Below are 25,368 nucleotides of genomic sequence, written 5' to 3'. Positions count from 1 at the left end.
GCTAACCGATGACACACCACGACAAAGCCAGTTTATTAGTCATGGCGATGGGAGAGGGGGCCAGGCGGGATATGCTGGGGCCTGGAATTTGGGGTTAAGGAGGGGCTTTTAGGGGGCAGAGGGCTGGGCGTGGGGAGGGGTTGGTTAGGATCGGCTGTGGATCGTTCCACGACAGCCAGCCGGCATTTTGGAAGCAGCCAGGCAAGGAGTTTGAGGCAAAAGATTCAAAGAGTCTTAGGGTGTAAACTATTGACGCTTTCCCCTGAAGCGGGAGTGGGCTTTTTTTGAGGTTTCTGTAATAAATGGTGAGTCATTGCCTGGCCTCTGAAATAATAAAGTCATGCCAATGAAGATAGTGGAAAACAGTGAGCTGTTTTCGGTATCGGCGCATGGGTGGTTTCAGTTCTTATTTTTTGAAGGATAGTCACTAAAGCAGGTATGGTTCCTAAAAATCAGGGAAAAAAGGGAATTCTGGGTATTTGAATCTTAAAAAAATATATATAGACACATACATATACATAGAGTATATATGCACACACATGGATGTGCACGTGCACATGTATGTACATATAGGCACGTGTGTGTATATTTAAATTGTACTTAGCACGTCATACATCCCAAATAAATTGAACTAGAGACAGTCAGGTCAAGATGAACTATGCTGCTTATTGATCTGTTACAGTCATTTCTTGAGTGGACATTGGCGGTGACAGTCAAGGACAGTCGCAATGGGGAGCATCCTCGTGCCTGATGAAACGGAAGGAGGACCAGTGAGGTCACTGCAAGCTGCCGGCCACCCCCGAGTCATTCTTGTTAAGCTCTGCAGTGCGTCGCCCCCATCCCAGCAGAGCTGCTCCCTCGCTTACATTCTGCGCAGGCTCTCACCGGATGGACGTTGTGTTTCTCTGGGAAGAAAGAGACTGAAGGATTTTAGGAACCTTGCCATTTAAAAAACAGAAGACAGGTGCAGCTCCCTAAGTTGACTTCCTGACCCAGAGCCTCAGGGTTTGGGGGGCGGGAGGGGATGGGGGTGTGGTGGTAAATTCAGCAGCACTACCAAGGTCTGGCTGTTGAGGCTTGGGGGCATCCGTAAGACCAGCAAGCTGGCTTAACCTTGTTTGAAAAAAAGTTGCTTGCGTGGAATTTCAGCCAGAAAAAACCAATCATGTATAAGCAAGAAAAAAAAAATACATTTTATGATGAGAAATAGTTGTGAAACAACTTTGAATTTTACATTTTTCAGAACTTATGATGAATGGAATAATATTTCTAATTGTTCTTTTTTCAAGGAAAAAAATTATCCAGATCATTGACACCACTGAAAAGACTTGTCTTGGTTGGGTGGGGGTGGCAGGAGGGCAAAGACCCAGGGCTCCCCTGAGGGGTTCAGGGGGGCGCATTGCCTCAGAGGAAGTTTCCAAGAAATACAACTGCATTTCTTAATACAGTATTTCATCTGCACTTGATAGAGCGTAGGTAACATTCATTCTGAAACAAATGATAAAAACTGTGCTACTCATTTAGAAATACATTTTAATAAAGTGCTAAAAATAGAAGTAGAAGATTATTTGCTACCCAAATGAAGCTTAAAATTAGTGCCCTGGGCGTCCGACCACAACCACGCTGAGCACCTTGCCCCGTGCTCCCGTCGCCCTACCTGCTGTGCAGGCAGAAGGAAGGAGGCAGAAACCCGAGGAGCAAATTCATCTCATCTCCCCTCTTAAACCCGCAAGAATGCGCCTGCACTGAGGCCTGACCAAACTCTTCGAATGGGTCTCGGAGGTCTCCAAGGTCTGACCCAGCCCACCTGCAAATGTTTTCAAGCAGCAACATATGCTCTACCAGTGAAATCTTGCATGCCCTCTGCAAAATGGCCCCAAGCAGAGGTGGACAAGGGAGAGCATTGAGACCTGCCTGTGCCTGCCCCACTTGGCCCCCACCCCAGGCATCTCCTCCATGCCCCATGGGACCTACCCTACCCCGTGCTGCTCCTCCAGCTTCTCTGAGCCCGTGCAAAGTTAGGTTACAGGTCTCCCTGTGTGTGTGGGGGGGGGGGAGGGGGGAGCCAGGAAAAGCTGCTCCTTTATGTTGTCTCTGTCCCACACCAGAGCCACGTGCTGCCTGCCTCCTCCTTCACCTTGCCGAGGCTGCCGGCTTGACCTCAGACATACCCCTGGTCCAGGGAACTCCCAGCCCCTGGGAGCAGAGTCCCCATGGGACAGGAAGAGCTGCAGGGCTGCTGGGCCTTGCTCTCCTAGAAAGCATGAAGCTTGAATGGATTCGGGACAGCCATCCCACCTTGCAAAGTAGCCCCTTTGTGCCTCACCAGTCCTGACTTATGTAACCTTTCATTCAAAGGGGTGCTTTTCAGAAAGCCCAGGATGTGGGCTCGAAATATAACTCTGGAGGCTGACCTTTAGCACAGTTTGTTAACAAGAATTTGTTACTGTTAGAGCTGGCGCTGCATCTCTTACACAGTTTAAAGGGTGTGGCAGGTGCCCATATATGCCTAGCACTGGCCCAATGACACTGCCTTTATTGTCTAAAAATGTTGGCATCCAGCAACGTCAAGAAAATTAGTCTTGACATGGTGAAAAAAAGTGTTCCATTCAATAAGGCAGAGGGAACACAACCCATTTGGTTCCTGGGGAAGGGCAGGTACTGGGGGATCTGGTGACAACCGTCATGGATGCTCTGAAATACGAACATGGTTTGACAAGAGACAGGGTTTGAAGTCACCAGGGTGAGGTTGATGATTCATCCATCCAGAGGAGAATTCTAGAATGGATTAAGTCGCATGTGCAGGAAGCGAACCATTTAATATAACTAATTTATATTAAATTAGCTTTAATTTATGGTTCCTGGAGCCTGGGTGCCCTCCTGAAGGTCTAGAATAGGTCACCTGAAGGATGTGGGTCGGAGTCAGGCTGGGCGTTCTGCTGGAGCTGCGACGGGTCATGTTTTAGGAGGGGGGTTGTGCTGAGTACTAGTACCACCAGTAGGAATGGTAATAACTGGGTACTAGTAACCCTTTTCTAAACCTTTTATATGTGGTAACTCATTTAATCCCAACTCCATCTCTGTGAGCCTCTACAAAGGAGGAGGGCGTGAGACGGGCAGTAACTTCCGTCCTGTGTCAGGGTCCCTGGGAGGCAGGAGGTCTCTGGAGTGTGAAGCGGGGTCAGTCCTTTGGGGAGTGAGGAGGCAGAGCTGGGCAGAGGAAGCTCTGAGCTGTGGTGCGGTCACCACAGAGGCCTCAGCCACCGCCTGGGGAGCTCCGGCTCTGAGGGGGGGCCCTTCTCAGTTGTCCCAAATTGGAACAGGGGGAGCCCGGGGGATGGAGGGGCGGCTCCCTCCAGGGCAACTAGGGAGTTTTGTAGGTCCGCATGGGGGGTAACGAGGGGCTGGGGTTAGGACTCAGGTGGTGGGTGCGGTGGTGCATTAGTGCCGAAGGCTGGTGTTCGTGTGGTGGGCAGCTAGCTAATGGAAGAGCCCGCGTTCTTGGAGGCACAGGTTCCATCGTGGTCCCTTCACCCCTGTTAGAGGGAAACAGCGTGGCTGACGAATGAGCCTTTTGGCTCAGGAATTCATCATCTCTAGAGGAGAAAGAACACTAAGCAAGAAAAAAGGCAGAAAATCGTAAAAGGCTAGCGCATAGTGTGTCCCCCTGCCCTGGCTGGGACGGGCTGTGGGGGTCTCCAGGGAGGCGGGGGACCTCTTCTGAGTACCATTCGCTCTCTGTGACAGGGCACTGGCTGGTAAGAGCCCACTGGCCCAGGCCTGAGTCGGGCGGCTGGGATCTTGTCTGACCAGAGCTCTGGGGACAGAAACCAGCCCCCGGGCAGCCTGCCATGGACCTGGAGACTGCACGGCCAGAGAAGCCCTGGCTGGCACAGACAAGGCTGTACTCCCTCCACCCCTGACCGGACCAAGTCGGCCGAGGGCAGAGCTGGGGCCACCAGGACCCCTCAGGACAGTGGGGCAGGGAGTCCCGGTGCTGCCTGCTGGACGGGGTGTGAGGGAAGGCCAGGTGACCACCGTGTGCTGCTTCCGCTCCTCCTCCTTTGCGAGCGGAAGTTTTCTGGCAGTTACCCTGCTCTCCCTCCATCATTATGAATCGAGCGGGTTGGGGACAAAGCTATAACTTGGCCTCCAGAGCCAGGCTTAAGGAGACGGCTGATCTTGGTGAGGGCACAACAGCCAGCACCTGTCCGAGGTCCCTCTCCATGGGGCATCTCCCGTGGAGGAGGACGAGGTCGGATGCACGGGACTCAGGGCGTTGGAGTAAGTCGTGAGAGGGGAGCAGGAGGCCAGAGTGGTCCTCCCTCACTGCCAGCTCCTGTTGGCCCTCCCCACACCCCCCGGCATGCCTGTCCCCCTGCAAATGCTGCCCTCTGTCTGGAGCCAAGGGGCCTATCAGACTGGTCCCTGGGGACAGACCAGGAGCAGAACAGCCTCCCTGCAGGGGACCTTTCCCAAGTCCTGGTGCCGAGAGCCCTGGTGCCCAGTTCCAGCCCAGCTGTCCACGAGACGGCCGAGCCCAGAGACCCAGCCCTGGTCTCGGACCCTCCTGTGTGACCCAGGCAGCCCGCCCGGAGCCCCAGTCCTCAGCTGTAAAATGGGGAAATCAATGTACCCATCTCTCAATGAGGTTGTTTAAACTCAAGCGTGGTGACTGGCACAGTAAATGTTTAATAAAAGGTAATTGTTATTTTTACAGAGCCAGAGGCCCGGGACATGCTGAGCCTTGGAACCAAGCCTTATAACTTGCTTCAACCATGAAAAAAAATAAATATTGAAAATGTTTTCCTTGTTTAAACAGCCGGGATCTGAATCCACCCGGAGGGCTTGCTGAAGCGTGGCGATTGCATGAAGAGGCCCACGGAGGACCCTCCGTCCCAGCAGGGACATTTGGCTACGGGGTCTCGTCCATCTCGTAAGGGCACCCCCGAGGCCCTGAGCCCACTCAGAGATGGTTTCAAATGGCTTCTTAAAATGAAAGCGCGGAACACTCCTACGTCATCTTGGCTAGGAATAAATTCTCTGAATCCTGCCTTCAAGGGACTTGTTAATTCTCTTTTGCTCCTTCTGACTGTGGGCATCTGTGGGACTCCTGGAGCTGGTTAACCTCAAAACTAAAGTATCGAATTACCTTCCGCATCTTAAGCAGTGTGGGGCCAAAGATTGTCTAATTACTGGAAGAATATGAATTACTCCCATCAAGGGACTAGTTTTCAGGTACACGCATTTTAAAACCAGTTAGTTTACTGGTTATACATACGTCATTTTTTAAGTGATGAAATATCCCATACATACAACAGAATATATAATGCAAAAAGAAGGTATAAAGAAAAAGTAAAGCGAACTCCTATGTAGTCACTGTCCAGGTTAAGAAATAGATTGTCACGGACACCATTACGTCCAGTTCCCCCAGTTTGCCTCCTCCTCCCATTGCACCCCCATCCATTCCCATCAGGGGAAACCACAATACTAAATTTTGTGCTTATCCATTTCTGTCTCTTTTTCACAGCTTTACTATATATGTGTAGACCTCTAGACAGCATAGTAATTGATGTCGAAAGTTTAGAATTCTGAATAAATGGAATCATCTGTACGTGTCCCTCTGCAACTTACTTTTTTGCTCAGCAGTTTGGAAGATTCATCCATGGTAATGGGGATAGCTGTGGTCGACCCATTTTCATTGCTGTATTGTATTCCATCATATGAATATACCACAACATATTTATCTCTTTTCCTATTAGAAGGAACAAACAGGACTTTTCTGCCACGATTGCTTTTTTTCCCAGGTTTTTTGCAATAGAAATAGTGTTTCTGTGAACATTCTTGTGGAAGTTTCTGGGCACATCGCAAGAGTTTCTTTAGGGCACGTATTTAGGAGTGGAATTTCTGGGGGAAAGTTTTGCGCATCTTTAACATTACTGCACAATACCAAAAAGGTTTTCAGAGTAGTTATACCAATTTGCACCATCCAATTTTGGCCATACATGGTACTGAGTAACTAATTTTTCCAATCTGGTATATGTCTCATTTTTGGTTCCAGGTTTTTGGGTGGTAAAATATATATTATATAGAATTTACGCTTTTAACCATTTTTTAAGTGCACAGTTCAGTGGCATTAAGCACGATTGCATTGTTGTGCAACCATCCCCACCATCCATTTCCAGAACTCTCCATCCTCCCCGAGTGAAACTCTGTCTCCATTGAACACTGTCTCCATTCCTCCTCCCCCAGCCCCCGGGCGCCCCCCCATCTCCTCCTGTCTCTGTGAATTTGACGGGTCTAAGCATCTCACATGAGTGGAATCATAGAGGATTTGTCCTTTTGTGACTGGCTTATTTCACTCTGCATAATGTCCTCGAGGTGCATCCATGTTGGAGCACGCACTCACTTGTTCTGTGTTCTGCGTACTCTAATGATGTGCGTCTGTGTATTTTTAAAGGGGTTGGTTAGGAGATTTGACCCCGTGCAGCTGAGGGAGCTACCTGACCAGTCTTTGTGAGGCTCTCGTCTTCACAGCTGATGCTGAAGTTTGAAGACCACAGACCAGAGAAGGACGCTGTCTCGCGATGCTGTAACAAAGCACAACAGACTGGGGGCTTAACCAGCTAATGTATTTCAAAGATGCAGAAAATATCAAAGATTAGTACAATGAATGGATGTACAACCTTCTCCCAGACCCGACAGGTATGAACGTTTTCCCATATACGGTTTTATCTTGATGAGCCATTTGAAATTAAGTTGCAGACGTCATGACACTTCACCCCTGGCTATTTCCACAGGCCTTTTCTACGAATGACATTCTCCTACAGAACTACACCACCAACAACACAGTAAACGATACATTTAAAAATTGCATTTCCCAATAAAACTGAAGAAAACCCCCCAAAATTGCATTTCCACTGGTCAGTTGGTGGTAGGAGCATGCAAATTATTTTTGTATACTGCCTCTGTATCTATCAAATGTAGATAGCTAAACTTTCTTAATAATTCTAATGCTTTTCTCTTGATTCTTTGAGGTTTTGAAGGTACACAGTCATATCATCTTCAAATAATGACTGACTTATCTCTTGCTTTGTAATTCTCCTTAGTTTAATTTCTTTTTCTCATCTGCAACCCTGGCTGAAACATTCAGTACAGTGTTGAGTAGAAGTGATGCTACCAGTAATCCTGTCCATGTCACCATTAAGGATGATATTTTTCAAGATTTTTAGATATCTTTTATCTGGTAAGAAAGTTTCCTTTTACTTCATCTTTGCAAAGGACTTTTATCGTGGACTTGTGTTGAATTTTATTGATCTTTTTAAATATATTAAGATGGTTTCATGATTTTTTTGTTTTAATATGTTACTGTGTTGAACTATACTGATAGCTTTTCTAATGTTAAAACAATATTAGTCTTGTGATAAACCCAAATTGGTCATAATATTTTAAAAATATTGTTGGATTCATTTCCTAATATTTGCTTAGGATTTCACATTTATATTCACGAATTAGATTGGCTTGTAATTTTTCCTTGAACTATCTTTGCTGGTTTAGGCATGGGTGAGTTGGAGAATTTTTGAAAGACCGGAATAATGTGTTGCTTAACCGTTTCTAAGAATTAACCTGGAAAGCCATCTGGCCAATCATTTGGTGGAGGCGTTTATATATGCCCATTAACAATGTTTGCTCATTGTGTTTTTCAAATCTTCTATATTTTTACTGATTTTGTTTGTTTGTTTGCTTGCTTGACCTCTCATGACTAAGAGAGATGATGGTAGATTTGTAGACATCTACTCGTAATTCTATAAATGTTTCCTTTATACATTTTGGAGACTATGCTGTTAGGAATATTCAAATTCACAGCTGTTATATTTTCCAAGTGATTTGTTTATTACGTCATTATAAATGACTCTCCTTATTCTCAGTAAAGCCTTTTATTCTGAAGTTTATTTTGTCCATATTAATATAACCAAACCAGCTTACTTTTACATATGTCTATCACACATATAGCATATGGCTGCCTTAAAAAACTAGACAATTGGATGATCTATGCTTTTAAAAAGAATCCATTCATATTAACCAGACAGTTTGGAGCATTTACATGTATTATGATTACTGATGTATTTGTATATATTTCTACATTGATATTTTGAGATTTTTATTTGTCTTATTTTTTTCTGTGTTCAGTTTTACTCCTGTTCCTCCCTTCATCCTTTTTTTCCTTATTTTGTTTGGTTTCATGGAGTTTTTCTCCTTTATCTGATTTTTTCTTCTTTGGTTTGGACACTATCAATTTACACTCTATTTTAATTTTTTTTTTTTTTTTTATAGATTGGCACCTGAGCTAACAATTGTTGCCAATCTTCTTTTTTTGCTTTTTCTCCCCAAATCCCCCCAATACCTAGTTGTATATCTTAGTTGTGGGTCCTTCTAATTGTGGCATGTGGGACGCTGCCTCAATGTGGCCTGACGAGTGATTCCATGTCTGCGCCCAGGATCCGAACCAGCGAAACCCTGGGCCACCAAAGTGGAGCACTCCAACTCAGCCACACAGCCACGGGGCCAGCCCCTCATTCTTCCTTTAATTACCCTTTTAACAAGCATACTCAACAAAGTCTACAGTTGCTCAATGTGTTTATTCTCCTCCAGAAGAGCACGATCATTATAGTCCTTTAATTCTGTTCTGCCCACTTGGATAATAGTAGGTCTATGTGCTATTATTTTCCAATATTTTAGTTCTACTTTTTGTTGACGTTGTGGGTTCTTTACCTTTACAAGTTAAACATTATTGGTAGCGTTATTTTATGCTGTCAATACTTGTTTATATTTACCCATATTTTTATCATTTCCTTGACTCACCACTTCCTCTCACATGTCAGACTTTCTTTCTGGGGTTATTTTTCTTCTTCTTGAAACGACAGCCTTTTCGAGTTTCTTTGTTGTGGTCAACACTGTCTTGATTTGCCTGGAAACGTTTTTCCCTCTGCTGTGAAGGATATTTTTACAGGATATAAGATTCTAGGTTGAAAGTCACTTTTTCTCAACCGTGAATATTTTATTTCACCATATTCTGCTTTTATTTGGGGGCTAAGTTTTTTGTTTCAGGATGTTTTTTAGATCTTTATTTTAGGAGTTCTACAATTTTGCTATATTATGTTTAACTATGGATTCCTCTTATTTCTGCTTGGAATTTGTTGTGTTTTAATAATCTAAGGATTTGCGACTTTTATCACTTTTGGAAAATTTGCAATCATTATTGCTTCATACCTTACTTCCACCTTGTTCTCTCTATTATCACATTTTGGAGGTCTAATTAGACATATTTTTAAATCTTTTTACTCTACTGTCCATATCACTTAGCTTCTTTTTCATGTTTAAAAAAATGACTTTGTTCCTCTATGTGCATTGTGCATAATTTCTTCAGATCTATATTCCACATCACTGATTCCCTTTTCAGCTATTGAAAATTTACATTGTTTGTTTGTTTGTTTCTAGAAGTTCTTTTTAGTATTTCCCCCTAATTCTGCTAGGTAATTTTAAACAATCTTCCCTTCTTATTCATTTTTAGATTCTCGCTTTTATTTTTTTAACATAGCAAACATACTTATTCTGTCATCTGCATCTAATAATGCCAGTATCTATGGTCTGATTCTATAGTTTGTTGTTCCTGTTTACTTTTTAAATAATTTCTTATTTTAACTGTTTTTAATTAAGTTAAAGCTTACTTTTTTTTCTTGAGGAAGATTAGCCATGAGCTAACTACTGCCAATTCTCCTCTTTTTGCTGAGGAAGAGTGGCCCTGAGCTCACATCGTGACCATCTTCCTCTACTTTATATGTGGGATGCCTACCACAGCATGGCTCGCCAAGCGATGCCATGTCTGTACCTGGGGTTGGAACTGGTGAACCCTGGGCTGCCAAGAAGTGGAATGTGTGGACTTAATCGCTGCGCCACCAGGCCGGCCCCCTAAAGCTCATTTTAATTGTCACCGTGTGGGAGTTTTTCCTGAACTGAAGGGTGTACTAGTCAGGATTCTCCAGAGGAAACAGAACCAGCAGGATATACATATATATATAAATGTGTGTGTGTATTTGTTTATTATAGGAATTGGCTCACATGATTGTGGAGGCCAAGAAGCCCCACAATATGCCATCTGCAAGCTGGAGACCCAGGAAAGCCAGCGGTGTAACTTAGTGTGAGTTCAAAGGTCTGGGAACCAGGAGCATGGGTGTTGGGGGGCAGGAGAAGATGGATGTCCCAGGTCAGGCAGAGAGCAATTCACCTTCCTCTGTCTTTTTGTTCTACTCAGGCCCTCAAAGGATTGGATGATGCCCATCCACTCTGATGAGGGCAGGTCTTTCTTACCAGACTATTGACTTAAACACTAAGTCTTCCTGAGCCACCTTCACAAACACACCCAGAATTAATGTTTTACCAGCTATCGGGGCCCAGTCGAGTTGGCACGTACAATTAACCGTCATAAGCCACATTCCCCTAGAGAGGATTTGAGCTTGCTTCTGCCTTAGGCTTGGGGCGTTACCCATCTGGGACCACTTTTAGATTACATTCTTGGCTTGACATTTTTCTCATCACAAAGGCAGTGGGAATTTGGGTTCAAAACCTAAATTCTCACATGAGGGCTTGCTTGTAGCTATCAATTCTCAGGAGAGTTTTCCTCCTCCATTGAGAGCCAAGACTAAGATATAGACAAGCTGACTGGTCATCACCCTTCAGTGGGGTGGATATAAACTAAAAAAAAAAAAAAAATTCATTCTTTTCCTGAAAATAGAGCTTTTTGGATGCTGACTCAACGTGGCGGTAGCCTAGCCAATCGCCACCTTCTGAAGCCCTCGGCTTGCTTCTCCATCCCCCTCCCGCCCACAAAACTCCGCACTACTAGAAGCAGCTGGACGATTTCAGGGTGCCTGTCAGTTTGACTCCTTCCTTACTTCCCTGGATAGATGCACCCACTTCACTTTTGTGTCTGAGAATTGCCCAAGTTTTCTTGCAAATTCAGCTGTAATTTGGAAAGATATCGACGATATATACTTTACAAGCCTTTTTGGCTGTTTTGCAGTGTGAACATTATTTCAGGATACTTAGCCAGTCATACTGCTATGAACAGAACTTTACCGCATATTTTTAATATATAATAATATTGTTTTGTTTTCTTTGGATCACAGCCTCTCCCCTCGGTACACAATTCTGATTTTCCACTTGTATTTGTGAAAACAGTGGTAACGGAGGCTTAACTTCAAAGATGGCTTGATTCAGGGGCTCAATGATGCCGTCAGAAATTGGGCTTCTCGTCATCTCTATGCGGTGGTTTTGGATGGAGGGGCTATCTTTATCCTGGCATTAGCTCCCTGGTGATGGAAAACGGCTATCTGCAATTCCTGGGACGGCTTGCTTCTTCCTCCTCCAAGCACAAGGAAGAGGGTCTCTGGAAACTCCCTTAGAAGGGTAAGAAAATATCGCCCACCATGGAGGTAGGAACCTCTCTTCCACTCACTGGGCAGAAGTGGGTTGGGTGTTCATCCCTGAAGCCAGAATTCGGGCAGAGAGTGAAATTAAGCCGCCGAGCCAGAGACTGACCACATGCCCCCCTCTAGCACTTGGATGGCGCTGGCTCCCCAAGCTGGTGGTCCGCTCCTGGGAGGTGTGTATACAGCAACAAAAATTCCAGAAAGTTGCCAAGAGAAGGGGAAATGAATGTTGAGAATAGCCATCTATAAGAGGGCTGAATGTCAAGCCACACATCCTACCTGGTGGGGAGGTGAACATTAGGGGTTTGGTGGAACGGCGATGTCATTCCTAGAGGGCTCCCAAGACATTCTTCAAAACAGAAATAAGTGAGTCGCTAGCAGAAGACATCCCGACCCGACCCATTTGCTGGAGATGGTCCTCAAGGGTCTTCTACTAGAGACAACCTGGACAGCACTCACATTTGAGAGATGGGTAGGACCAACACATATTCCCGGGGGTTCCCCTGTCGTGGATCTAAGGGTGGGAGCCAGAAGAGAGGACAGAAGAACTTCCTAGGATGGTCCAGCTCCCAGGAAGACCCGCCCAGGAAGGAGCGCTGAGCCAAAGCAGCACGGGACTCAGAACGAATTAGGCTTTCTTCTGCCTCCACCTGGGTGTAAAGCCATCCACGTTAGCAATTTGTGTAGTGCAGACGGCATTGGAAAGAGCTTCTTAAGGACAGGGGGAAAGCCAGGCTTCTGGACTAAAGTTTCTCTCACCCCTTTTCCTCACCCCTGTCCCTTGCCTTTAGTGGGTAAGAAGTTCTCACGCCGCTCCTGGGGACGTTCCGAGGCAGGGGGGACTGGACCTGAGGGCAGAGAAAGGGCGCACAGGAGGACTGGGGAGGGTCCTCAGCGCGCGGCGGGGCGTCCTCTGGCTCTAGTGCCTGGGCCATCGGTCCCGGGAGCCGACTCCTGGGTCCTCGCCTTGGGCATAGAAGTTATGGAGGTCCCGGGGGGCCAGAGCCGGGTTGGGCGCCGACAGGGGCTCGGAACGCAGCACCTCATGGGGCTCACACGCGGACTCCATCAGCGCTTCCCAAAATCCCCCTCCTTAATCCAAACTCAGTCCTCTGACCGCGAAGTAACCTCGACGGGCGCGGAGCAGGAGATGTGGGGAGGGAGACGCCCTCCTTCCCAGCCCTAAACTGCCCACCAGGGGACGAGGCCCGGGGAATGCCCCGAGTTCCCTCCGGGTCCCACCGTGGGCGGGGGTCAGGTGCGCGTGCCGGGCTTTCCCTGGGGAAACTCCTCCTCCCGCGGCCCCTGCCTCCGCCTCGCCCAGCCCCTCCCCCTCCTCGAGGTGACCCGGGACTAACGCTTGGGGGTGTCGCCCTGAGCACTCGGACACCGCCTCCCGGGATTAAAGCGAGAGCAGGGGAGGGTCGGGAACTCCTGCGGGGGGGAAGAGGAAGGCGCGAGCTCGGTAAGAGGCCGAAGAGGAGAAAGAGAAGGAAGAGGAAGGGCGAGGAGCGGGGAGCGCCAGGCCCCGGAGTGCTGCAGGTAAGCGGCGCGCGGCCGCTTCTCTGTGCGGGGTCCGGGGTGAGGGTCCCGGGCGCGAGAGGGAGGACCTGGGCGCCGGGAACGACCTAAGCGCCCCTGGGAGGAGAAGCCAGGTGTGAGCAGCGCAAGCGCGGCAGGTGGGTCCTCCGGACGCGCGGGGCTGAGCCAGGCAAAGTGGCCTCCGTGGGGGCTGGGAGGGTGTCGCGCGCCAGGGGCCCGTTGGTGCGCCGTTCCGAGGCACTGGCCGCCCCGCTGGCCCCCTGGATGGGGAAGTTTGCCCTGCGAGTCCCTGGCCAATTGGTCGGAGAAGAGGGTGCCTTGGCGACCCTCGGGGTGGGTCTTCTCGGCCGGAGCCGGCTCCTGGTCCACCTGTCCTCTATGGCCCAGAGCTGGGGACCAAGGGTGCACCTTTTCCCTTTGGGAATGAGGAAGAAGGAGGGTTGTCGATCCCTTCTTTGTTTCGGGAAAATCTCTGCAGCCTCAGAGTGTTACCTGAACTCCTTCTGCTTCTTGGTTCCCTCCCTAAGTGGGGAGAAACTGGAAACTCGCTGAGATGCCGGGAGAGATAGGGCTGGAGCGGCGGGGACGGCGGGGACAGGCTCCTGGAGGGCCCCCGGGAGAGGCGCGAATGGCTCGGCGGCCCCGGGGAGGGACTGCCCGCAGCCCTAGCCCCGGCAGTGGCGATCAGCGCCGGGCCGCCTGGGCACCGGGCACCTGCAGGAACCGGCCAGGAGGAGCGGTCCTTGTCCTGGGCACGCGCTCCCTGTCGGCAGCAAGGTTGGGCTCCCGGGCACTTCCGTCCACCGCATGCCGTCTGGCTGGACTCGGGACGGTGGCTGGGCGCACCAGCCTGGCAGTGGGCGCCCTGCCCGCGGGCCCACAGGCCCTGAGGAAGACGTGCCTTACCGCCCGAAAGTTCAGGCGTCTATGCTCCGGAGGGCCTGGTTGCGGGTGGCCGCTGGCTCTGGCTCGTGCCCGGGCGTTTGCGCGCCCAGAGCCCCGAGCCCGTGCGGCTGAGGGCCCACCCCGCCCGAGAGCGCTGCGCGGTGATCCGAATCCCGTTTGGAACGCACAGGCGGCGGGCCTGGTCAAGAGGAATCCTAGTGGCTCGTTTGGGGGGGAAAGGATACCTCGGAGACCCAAGGTTTGCCTGGTGGGCCGGGGTCACCCAGGGCTGGGCCTGGAGGTTGAGCACCCCTCATTCAAACTCGTGCGGTAGACCTGGGCTAAGATAAGGGGCACACGGGCACGCGCTGATCCTCGCCGTCCTGGCGCGCTCACAGCCTTCGAGAGCCAACCAAATAATGGAAAATTACAAAGGCTGCGAAGTGGAGTTCCAAGGTGTTTAGAAAACCTAAAGTGAGGGGAGGATTGTTGACTTAGCCTGGGAGGTCGGAGAAGGTCCTCCAGATAGTGAGGATGGAGCCAACCTCCCCTGGACAAAACGTGGGGGCTGGCAGTGTGGCGCAGAGTTTCCCCCGAGGCGGAGGAACCTGGTGGTGCCCAAGCTCCTGCGCGCTGCAACTGTGAGTGAAGTGAAGGGAGGCTGGTGCGCTAGGTGATGGCGAGCCCCCAGGAAGGCATGGGGGTGCTGCCCACCAGTGTCCCAGCTTTACCAGACGTGCGCCCTGCCTCTGCCGACCAGCAGAACTTACTGGACAGATGAGGGCAGCTGGAGCAAGCACACCCTAGACGCAAGAGTTGGGGGCATCCCCATGGACAGGGCCCTCTGCTTACAGAAAGGTCATTCAACACCTCAGTCTGTTTTTTAGAAAATATCAACTGGTGAGCAGCATGGGCCTCTGTTCTTAGCTTGGACATCTGTTTGGTTCCCAGCAACTTCTGTCTTATTAATACCCCCAAGGTCAGCCGCCGCCTGTCAAGGTTATGTGGTGGCTGGAGCCACCTTAGAGCTCTGCCGCCTCCAACCCTTGGTGGCTCGGCCCTGGGCTCCCTCACCTTAACTGTAGCAGCAAATTTGTCCACAGTGGTATTATCATAACAGCAAATGTGGATGTGGCACTTTCTTCCAGCCAGGTGTTGTGTCAAGTTCTTAATAATGTATTTAACTCAATTGTAAGGAAACTGAGGCAGAGAAGCGTGGCAGCTTGCCCACGGTCCTGTAACCTGTGGGGAGAACTGGGGATGAAAGCAGACCGCTGGGCTCCGTGGGGCTTTGGGACGTGGTGTTTGCCCCCTCTCCTTCCTCCGTGGCTCCTCCGGGAGGTTTGAATGTCAGGGGCATAGACTGTTACCAGTGGGGAGAGGGAGAGAGGGAAGCTGAGAACAGCCGGGGATCCTCCTGGGAAGGGGGCTTGCTCCTGGGCCAGGCTAGTTCCTCCCTAACCTGACAGTGGAGCCCCTGCCAGCAGCCCCACCTGGGCTCTGTGCTGCCCCCACCCGATGTGACCTGGACGAGAGTGCCAGGGAGGTCTCAGTGGGGCGGTGTGGAGGACTGACCTCCCTGAGAGATGGGGGCATTGAGGGACAAGACACTGGAGAAATGTCCTGTAGCCTGTGGACGATGAAGTGCATTATGCCAGTAATAATCGTCGTCATCATATGTGTGCTGGCCCCTACTCTGGGCCCAGCCTATGGTGTGGGTCTACCAGGAAGTGTGAGCCAGGACTCCAGGCTGGTGGCTCTCACTCTTTTCCTCCTAAACCTGTCGCAGGAGCCCCCAGGGACCCTTGTCTTGATAAGGGGTCGTTGCCCTGGTTCCAGTTGCTGCATCCGATTCTGGGGGTGGGGCTGGGGAAGTCTATTTTTGTAAGCCCTCCAGAAAACTCCGGATTTGGGAACCAGGGATCAAATCTAAGCCTTGGGCTTGCAAGCAGAAAGGAAAGATGTCTGAGTCAATTTAGCCACCGAAGTTGACCCTGCTGCTGAGGAGGGTGGAGGAGGAGCCTGGAAGCACGGGAAAGAGTCCTAGCCAAGAGAAGGGGCATCAAGGCCCCACGCACCTTCCCACCCTCTGCTGCTCCCACTGCTCTGGATCCCCCTGGGTGGTCCCACTGCCCACAATTGCTGAGCCCTTGTCTCTCTTCCTGGCCCCTCCTTGCTTTCCAGGGCGCCTGCCAGGGACCCCCAGGTGGCCTCTGGGGATGGGGTGCACGGGCATGCCATACCTGAGCGCTGAGATCTGAGTTGGTGAGTCCCTTCCTGGTTTGGTGTTGGGGAGCCCTGAAGGCCATCTGGGGGAGCCCTGGCTTGCAAGCCCCCAGGGGCATGGGCCTGGGTGTAGGGAAGGGGGCCGTCACTGCCCCCGTGCCGTTGACTATCCTGGCCCCAACCGCACGTGGAATCTCAGGGAGTAGCAGAGGGCTCCGCTGAGCACATCCCAGGTTCTGGGGGACAATCTGGAAGTGGAACTTGAGGTCAGGAAGGAAGAAGAGCTGACCCGGGACTTGGTTTGTCCTGGCCTCTGGACAGTGGTCAGAAGAAGAGGAACTGAGACAAGTGGAAGGCATCCGAGTCAGCTGTAGAGGTATCTAGGGAGAAAGGCAAGACACCCATCTTCTCGGGGCGGGGGACAGTCCCTTGGATTGTAAACAGTGTGGACTCTGGGAAGGAAGTGACTCAAAGATGTGCTTTTCACTCTTGTTAGAAGTGAGTCAGGGAGAAGGAGGAAGGCCTTGCTCTGGGTGAAGACTCCAGGTTTTTGTTTGTGGGTACAGAGGCATCCCTGGGGGGGCGGTGTGGGGGAGTGGGTGAGGGCGCAGAAATGTGAGAAGCAACCAGGGCATGTGTGACGGGCACCATGTGTCTGCGGCTGTGGCGCCTGAAGTCTGGAAGTCCGTGCGAGGGTGGAACAGACGGAAGAACTGGGAGCTGGAGGGCGGCAGGACCGAGAAGAGAGGCCATGGTCGTCGAGCAGGGGATGAGAAAAATATTGACAAGTGAGAGCTGCCTGGGAAGATGAAACTAAGCCAGGCTTTGTGGTTGCTTGTTTGCTTGTGGCAACAGACCCAGTGTCAGAGTCCCTCCAAGGTCGTTGCTTTCCAGGGACGCTTCCTGGCACCTGACCTCATCTGAGCCCCAAATCTGAACTCAGGGCGAGCCGGAGCCTGTGTTTTCTAGGGATGACCGGTTCAGAGTTCATTCTTCGAGGTTCTGACCGCGGAAAATAAAACACCATCATGTCTGGCCTAATGGCTAAAGCCCAGTTTTGTTCTGGAATGTGCTTGAGAAAACGATCTTCACGTATTGAATCAAACATTTTTCGGTTTGAGTAATTCTGTTCTTCCCAAGGCAACCCGGTCCGTGTTAAACTTTTTCTTTGCTGGAAACTTGGTTTCCTTGGGTTGAGTTAAAGCTGCCTTTCTGCTCTTTCTGTCCGTTTTGATCCTGGTTTCGTCCTTTGGATTTGCAGAGACGAAGCTGAGGCCCTTTTCCACGTAGCAGTCCCTTAGGCTCTGGAGGGTAAATCTTAGCTGCGATCACTGTGTTATTACTGAGTGCTCACGTGTTGGGCACACTGCAGGAAACTCACCCTTAATTCCTGCAACTACCCTATTCATTTATTACCCTTATTTCACAGATCGACTTGGCCGAGGTCTTTAAACCTTCACCAGTGGCCTTTGCTTGGTATCAAGGACTCCTCCCTTCTGGAGGGACCCAGGGGCCTCTCTGGCCCGCCTGCCAGGTTAGATGTGCTGTCAGTTTTGTGCATCTGGACCTGTGAGGTCACCCACATCCTCAACTTGGTGGCTGGATTTGTCCAGGTGCAGACTTTCCAGCTCTCTCTCTCTCTCGCTCCCTCTTAAATTTCGTCTTACTCATTTGGCCTTTGGAATTCAAAAAATATTGGAACACTTTCTTTGTGAGATACAAAGCTAGATTTAAAAAAATAAAAAGAGACCAGACCCAATTCCTGCCCTACAAAGTTTGTGATCTCGTTGGGACAATGAGGCATTCATAGAAAAAGAGACTTGGATGCTGTGGGCAATTCCTCTCCTGAGGTGATCTCTCTCCCTCTCTCTCTTTCATTCATGTGTCAGTTACTGCGCATGCCACTTGTCTGACTGTCTTATGCTTGTTGATGGTGAACGGTTCCTTACATCCACCACGGCCTGTTAACCTTCCTCTGACGGTGCGTTCTATCCTCAGCAGGAGACGAGAGCAGCTTTTCATATAATGGGAGTTTATGCAGAGGGTGAGGCACCAGAGGTTCTCACTGATCATTTATTCACTGGGTACGAAGTGTCTATTGGTGTTGCTTGCTTTGGAGTTTGAAGAAGGGGTGCAGAATCTTTTGGTCAAGGAAGATGGGGCCTCGTCGGCCTGTCACACCTCTAGCATCTCGAAGGCACCCAGTGGGGCTCGCTGAAGGAGCACATGCATGAATGGGGGTGCATGGAGAAGTCTGTGGAGCCTTCATTCTAGGGAACACCCCTGACCCCCGAGATGGGAGTCAGTGTCTGTGAGACAGACCTCATTTGCACTGGTTTGGTGGTTTTCAAAATAAATCTCCAGCAATTGTGTTCTGAGATCTCCAGCGGAAAGACACTCCAAGAAGAGACTGTTTCTGTTTGGAAATAGTTCATTATGCATGGGATGCAGATAGGACACCACGGGGTCATCCTGTTCTGCAGGTGACTCGAGGCATGACTCAGCTCTCTGAAAGGAAAGCCCAGAGTGGACCAAAACAGCCTCGTTCTGTGGGGTGACTCAAGGGGACGAGGTTGGACCAGGAGCTGGCCGAGAACAAATGGGGGTTTAGGAACTTCCTTGAATGTTTACTCTTTTGTCACTTAAAGGAAAAGTGCTTTATTATATCTGGCTTTCCAGAATGGAGAACAATCATCCGTGCCTTTAAATGACAGGAAAGGACATTCGAGAAACAGTGTTGTCTCTCGCCATCTAAGTTCTGTATTGCTCCTTTCAGAAACCAAAAAGATGGACTATCTTGTGTGGGCTTGGAAATGCCTGTCCCGAAGGTGGACCGGACCGAGCGTGGCATCTTCATCCTCCTGGAGAGCAGTGCGTCTCCTTTCAGATCCATTTCTAGAGTGGAACCTCTCCTCCTTCCTTTCTTTGCAGCCAGGGAGGATTATAGGCGGTCCACTCTTGTCTTTTATTCCATAGCCCATCTTCACGCAGTTGGCGTTTCTGGTTCTCAGGTTTTGTGGGTCGTGGGATCGCTGGATGAGAACGGATTATGCTGTGATTACATCTGGGTCCTGTGGCTTTTATGGCCAATTCATGGCCGTGGCCACCTGCAGCCCTTCTTTTCCCAGCTTCCTTGTCTCTCACTGTTAGGGATCTTGAATGAACAGGAAGCATGGATTTCGAGCTCCGATCCGTCACTCCCTTCAGAGGGCTCTTAAGCTGGGAAAGCCGCCAGTAGGATCGAATTTTCATTTCCTGAAACTTCAACCAAACTTATAACTGGTGAGATAGCTCAGAGGCCCAGGGAGTCGCTGCCATTGAGAGCAGAGAAACCAGAGAGGCGAGAATGTCTGCTGGGGAAGGACGCTTTTGAAAGTAATCCGAGGAAGGTGCTGAGTTCCCCCCCCCCCTCCCCCCCGCTTAGACTGGAGGGCGGTGGAGGATGTTGATCTCAGGACCCTCCCTCTTTAAAGAGCGGACGTAGAAAAGCTATATTAATGTGTGATAATCATATCACTTAAAGGTTGAAATGTTAAACATATTCTATAGGGTGACCCCTCCCACCTGTATACTGGTCAGTTTTCTTTCCTCATACCCGGAAAGGTGTTGACTTTTTCTTTGTAGCTTGAGAGATCTCAAAGCTATCAATAGGAGTGGTTCTTACATTTTATCTTTACACAAAGAGTAAATAAATGATCCTGTGCGGTTTTATTGTGACCTGCTCAATGAGGTTTCCCAAGATTAAAAAGCTGGACTCAACATTTTGATTTATAGCAATTTAATGTTTTGAGCTTTTTTTTTAAGTTCAATGGGTCAAATCATCGTTATGCTTAGGAGATAGAAAGGCAGCGGGGTGCCGGAGCTGGCTCCACTGCTGCTCCGCTGGTTTTTCAGAGCGGGTGGTAGCTCGGGAGCACTGCCCAGATGCAAATCTGCAAATCTGTAGATGCCACGCGTCAGCCCCCTCGCTCCCCGGCGGGCTGTTCAACTTTCATTGGATTTAGGATCACTTGTATTTAACAGAGATAGATGTAGCGCTTACCGATGCCAGGCACTGATTGCTTCCTCAGTGTCACCCTGTAGCAGGGCTCTCATCATCTCCTGTGAACAGCTGTGGGGAAACGTGGAGAAGGTGAAGGCCAAGGTCAACAGGCCAAGCAGTGCTTTGTTCTGGAGAGAGGCACCTCTCGCCTAGAATGCCTTCTAGTTCTTTCTCGATTTATCTTCTAATAACTAACTGGTATAGAAATTTTACAGCCTGGCCATTCTTTCTTCTAGGTCATCTCCAACCTTCCAAATACCTGCCATTACCTGATGCTGCTGATCCAGTCGGCATGGCCTTAAACTCAGTAAGTGGTTAATTATCACTGTCCTGGCCTTTTCTTCCCTTGTTCCTTCTATTGCCCGAGGTGCGCGCAGGTCAGCATTTTCAGAGCTGCCTGCAGGGAATGTGTGCGCCCTGTGGATGTTGGTCAAGGCATCTCCAGGTTACAGGTGGGAAGAAGGGGGCAGAGTGCGGCCACCCAGCGTTTGCACAGCTGAGTCTCAGAGCCGTTGGTTGCAGGTGGGGAGAGGTGCATTCTCACCTCGGCCTGGTCTCCTCCTGCTCTGACAGCGGGGGTGGGCAGGGGATGAGGGCGAGGCGTGGGGACAGATAGAGGCAGGATGTTGTTAAGGGGAGTAAATCCTTGGGAAGAAAGAGTGTGCGGGTTACCATCGGCCAGCAGACCATTGTGCAGCCTAGCTTCCTAATGAACTGGGGTGGGTCGTGATTGAATGAGGCACTGGGCTGACCATCCCTCTGCCTGGAAACACCCCCACTGCACTTTGGGGAAAGGTGCAGTATCTTTGTTCCCATCGTATCTCACGGATTCAGCATTCTTTTTTATTTTTCTCCCCAAATCCCCCCCCCCCCCAGTACATAGTTGTATATTTTAGTCGTGGCTCCTTCTAGTTGTGGCATATGGGATGCCACCTCAGCATGGCCTGATGAGCCGTGCCATGTCTGCACCCAGGATCTGAACTGGCGAAACCCTGGGCCACCAAAGGGGAGCAGGCAAACTTAACCACTCGGCCACGTGGCCGGCCCCACAGATTCAGTTTATTCCTGGGAATAAGTGCCTTCAGTAAAGAGTTGTGGTTAATAACAAAAATGTTCTCTATCTGAAAAATACACCTTTTGCTTTCTCCACCCTTTATTTGTTACTAGTGCTTATTTTCACTGGATCCGTTTTCAATTTCAAATCTGCTGCGCAGGAGTTCACCGGGACAAGCAACTTGCTGCAGCCTTTCCTAGGTGGGGTGGCATGTTCTGAGGTGTCTCAGATAGAGGTCAGCCATGTGTGCTCCTTTTTTTGCCTCTGGTACCCCGTTTAGATTAAAGATTACGTTCGGTTTTCCTTTTCCGGCTATTGCTCTGGCTTAGAGTTAGAATCTTTGGACTTTTGGAGGAGGACACTGGTGATTTATTAAGCAGAGGTTAACTCTGGGAGCCCGCGTTTGCTCACTGCCTGCTAATCACCTTCCCTGGAGGCCCCATTTACAATTCTCAGCATTAAGTTGCCTCTGCTCAGAACGCTGCTCCCCTCTGAGGTTGCAATCAACAAGAAACAGGTGGCAGAAACTAAAGAGTGGGAAGAAGTTTTGCATGGGGACCTCAGACGCTGGCAAGAGGACAAATGCGGCTCCCCAGAGTGGCCCAGCCAGTGGCAATTGAGGAGAAGGTCACAGGCTGGTGGGGCCTACAGTGGCCTGGTGGGGGTGGGTCTTGCAGAAGTAGGCCTTGAAACAGCAATTTTTAAGTAGAAAGATGATGAGGAGAAGGGCATTCTAAGAAGACAGAAACCAGCCGAAGTTTGGAGCTGGGAATAAAATGCTATGGCTGGAGCAGTACCCACCAATGGATCTAGAACTTCCTCTCACGGGGATGTAAATACAGAAATCTACACACTTTTCACAAAAATGCACGTGCCGTATAAGGATACTCATTGCCACAGAATGCTAGCAGCCCCCGAGGGTAGACCATTTAGTTGTCTGTTAATAAGAGACGGTGAGTAAATGATGATACAGCTCCCTAAGGGAAGAGGAGATAGAAATGGAATTTTCAGAATAACGTGTATGGATGATCCTGTAGCTAAATTTCTTAGCCTCTATGCCTCACGTTCCTCTCTGCAAGACGGGCTTATAAGTCATCCCTCTACCGTCTTAGGGGGTTCCATCAGGTTTCAAAGAGGGCCTGAATGCAGACGCCCGGCAGCACGTGAGTTCTCAAATGTTAACTGTTGCTATTCTCGTTATAATTGTGATATCGCTGGTTCATAACTTTGCACCCCCATTCTCAAGGTAGACAGTAATGACTCATTCCCAGACTTGTACACATTTTTCCTTTAATTTTTTAATTAGATCTCCAAGTCACTCATTTCCTTTTTCTTTATTTTAAGCAGTGAATAGTAAACAAACAAACAAAAACAAAATCTATTGACAACTAATTGAAAATTCTGGCTGGCTTTTATTCCAGGTTAAGTTCAGTGTTTGGCATGATTATAGGCGCCCTGAAGAAGCAGGAGCACCATTTCACTGTCTTGTCTGAGTGTGATGGGATGGATGTTGAACCTTTAGGGTAATTAGGATTTTACATTATTCATCTTCTTTTGAATTGTCTAGGGATCACCACCAGGTGTTGGACCTTACTACGAAAACCATGGATACCAACCAGAAAGCTTCTATTCCCGGCAGCCCCCTGTGGCCCCTGGTGCCTACGGAGCGTATGAGGCCGAGTACTACCCACCCATGGTACCCCGGTACTCCCCGAGGGTTCTGACGCAGGCTTCGACACCCGTCAACCACACGCAGCCCAAACTCTTATCGGAGACAGTGTGCACCTTGAGTAGGACCCTTTTTGCATTATTTCCTATAATGGAACTCGAGTTTGGGGTCTGCCTTCTCTAGTGGGCTCTCTGTTCACACCAACTCTGTCACTGGTTATCCTCATCTGCTGGGGCTGGTCTGTCTTAGCTTGTCTTTCTCTTCTCCTGCATCCGGGTCAAGGCTATTGGGCGCCGGGTCTCACCTCCTGTCCAGGGCCTCGCCAGGACCTCCGGGCTGCAAAGACCTTCCCTCTTCCGTTAACTCTCCAGTTACCAGCTTTGCCTGAACCGCCCACGGTGGTCTTTCAAGCCAGGCCTCTCTGTACTATTTCTTGCCTGTGTGGTGTATTGATGTAGCATCTTGAATAAACGGTAAGCTCCCGATGCAGGGTAAACCATCGAAGCTTTCTTTGCCATACGGTTGCCCAGATACAGCAAGCCATGTTGCAGACGCTCATTGAGTGTTTTGTGGCTCGTGGATGAAGTGGCCGGTGTGCTTATCGCCCAGAAGCGTCTGCAGCATTTCTCTTGGCTCTAACAATCTTGTGGAGCTTGTGTGTCCTTCGATCCCGCATCTTTCTTACCCTCTCATTCATCTCTTCTTTGCATTTGGTCTCCTTCCTCTCCAGACCCCCTCTCGGCTTTTCATGCTGGCTAGTTTAAGTGTTAAGAGCTGCCTGGGTACAATCGGGACACCAGTGGACTCGTACAACCAGTGCTGGAACCAGGACAGTGGCTGTACCAATGAACATTTTCATTGATAATGTTTTTATTTGATTTTGTGAGATATGCGTACATGTAAATACAACTTGTGCAGTTAAAGATTAATATTGAAGTGAATTTCCCTGTGCCCACCACCACATCATAAATAATCGAGATGAATGATACCGGTACTATGTCTGCCCCTCCCCAGACCTTGCCCGCTCTGACCGAGAGCTATGACTCTCGTAATTCTGCCCCAATGCTTGCCTCTGCCTCCCTCACCCTTCAAAAGTGGCTCGTCCATCCTTCCTTCTCTCCATCAGCTGCCTCTGCTCATGTAATACATATGCATCTTAAAGTTTGGGTTTAAGAACTGAAGGTCAACAACCTGTGATGCAAATAGTTGACACTCGAAACTGCAGGGCCGAATCAACAACAGACTACGTTGATAATGAGGAAGGTAAATGAATAGCAAGTTATAATTAAACTCAACGACAGCAGCGATTGAAAACCAGGACCAAAGTCTGGACTGACCCGAGGCTGCTGACAAATGCCTGTCCACCGAAGGTCAAGTCGGGGCTTCCCACTGCCCACGTGCTAGTGGACAGTGAGAGCTGGGCAGACTGCCACACTGAGCGAGGGGTTAAGATACCGAATTTAATATCCCTTAGCTCACCAGGCAAATTATTTTATCTTAGGTTTAATGACATACAGGGAAGTCGCTCAAAGGAAGAATCTGTCCTTAGCTAACGGGTCCAATTGGTTGTTCGAAATTTCCCCTGTGGGAGCTGCCTCTGCGACTCCACCTTGCCCATGGGAAGACATAATCATCTGAGGCCAAGTTCTGATAAGGTGGTTCGGGCGGCATGTGGCTCTGCTCAGACAAGTGGCCTTGGCCTCACCTGTGAGCCTGTGAGAATGGCAGATCCCTCCCTCTTGCCCAACAGAATCAGCATCTCAGGTGCTGGGGCCGGGAAACGGGTCATCAGGCGCCCCGGGTGATTCCCAAGCCTGTTACAGTTTGAGAACAGACTGTGGAGCTTGTAGAATGGGATAACCAAATGAAGGTGTGGCTTTGAGCCCCGATGAGCTGGGGCAGCTCTGGTCTGTCTGACTCCAGAAGCTGAACTTCTTGCCCTGCTTGACTTCCAGAAGCCCAAGTGCACCTGTGTGTACAGGTGTCCCTCCCTACACACTATACCTCTCCAGCCTGGGCGGCCTTCTGTCTAGGCTGAGGGGCTTGGAGGGTCTGTTTAAATGCCTTCTCCTCCCCTCTCCACCTTTCTTCCGAGGAAAGCTCCCAGGAGCGCCTGGGCCTCGGGCTGTGCTCTGCATAGGACTGCTGCAATGGTGGCATCTGGTGCTGTCCTCTGAAACTTGATACAACTTTTGGCTCACACTCTGACCGACAGCCTATTGGTTTGTTTTGACTGGAGAACACTGGTGACCTTTTCCGAATGCCTTTATTCTCAGCTGAAATGTGAGCCCAGTGTTCCTGTCCTCAGACCAAAGGGCCAATGTCAATGTTGCCCAATAGAGCTTTCCGCAGTGATGACAGTGTTGTACATCTGCGCTGTCCAGTACAGTAGCCACTGGCCCCGTGCGACTGTTGAGCACTTGAATTTACATAACTTTGTCTAATTGCATTTAATGATAAT

General features: G+C 49.6%; 1 protein-coding gene and 1 long non-coding RNA gene across 6 annotated transcripts in view; one reads left to right on the top strand and one right to left on the bottom strand.

Moving 5' to 3' along the window:
- Positions 1-646: 646 nt before the first annotated feature.
- On the bottom strand, positions 647-14,032 carry LOC103563023 (uncharacterized). The gene is made up of 4 exons (XR_547790.2): positions 13,524-14,032; positions 6,504-6,590; positions 5,635-5,755; positions 647-905 (listed from the first exon to the last, which is right to left on the bottom strand). It is a non-coding gene; the product is annotated as an uncharacterized lncRNA (long non-coding RNA).
- The window catches only part of TMPRSS2 (transmembrane serine protease 2), a 33,402-nt gene continuing 20,836 nt past the window's right edge, over positions 12,803-25,368 (top strand). For 2 of the 5 annotated variants that reach the window (XM_070597894.1, XM_070597893.1), the window contains exons 1-3: positions 12,803-13,031; positions 20,421-20,491; positions 22,806-23,028. In XM_070597894.1, the coding sequence (XP_070453995.1) occupies positions 20,477-20,491; positions 22,806-23,028 (238 nt within the window). In that variant the 5' untranslated portion in view covers positions 12,803-13,031; positions 20,421-20,476. Of the gene's footprint in view, positions 13,032-13,208; positions 13,365-16,105; positions 16,182-20,420; positions 20,492-22,805; positions 23,029-25,368 lie in introns of those variants that run through there. The other 3 variants (XM_008538237.2, XM_008538229.2, XM_008538249.2) reach the window with 2 other exon arrangements.

The sequence above is a fragment of the Equus przewalskii genome, chromosome 27 (genome assembly GCF_037783145.1).
Source record: "Equus przewalskii isolate Varuska chromosome 27, EquPr2, whole genome shotgun sequence".
NCBI classification, from domain to species: domain Eukaryota; kingdom Metazoa; phylum Chordata; class Mammalia; order Perissodactyla; family Equidae; genus Equus; species Equus przewalskii.
The sequence above is the reverse complement of the archived record's forward strand: the minus strand, read 5'-3'. Positions and strand labels throughout refer to the sequence as shown.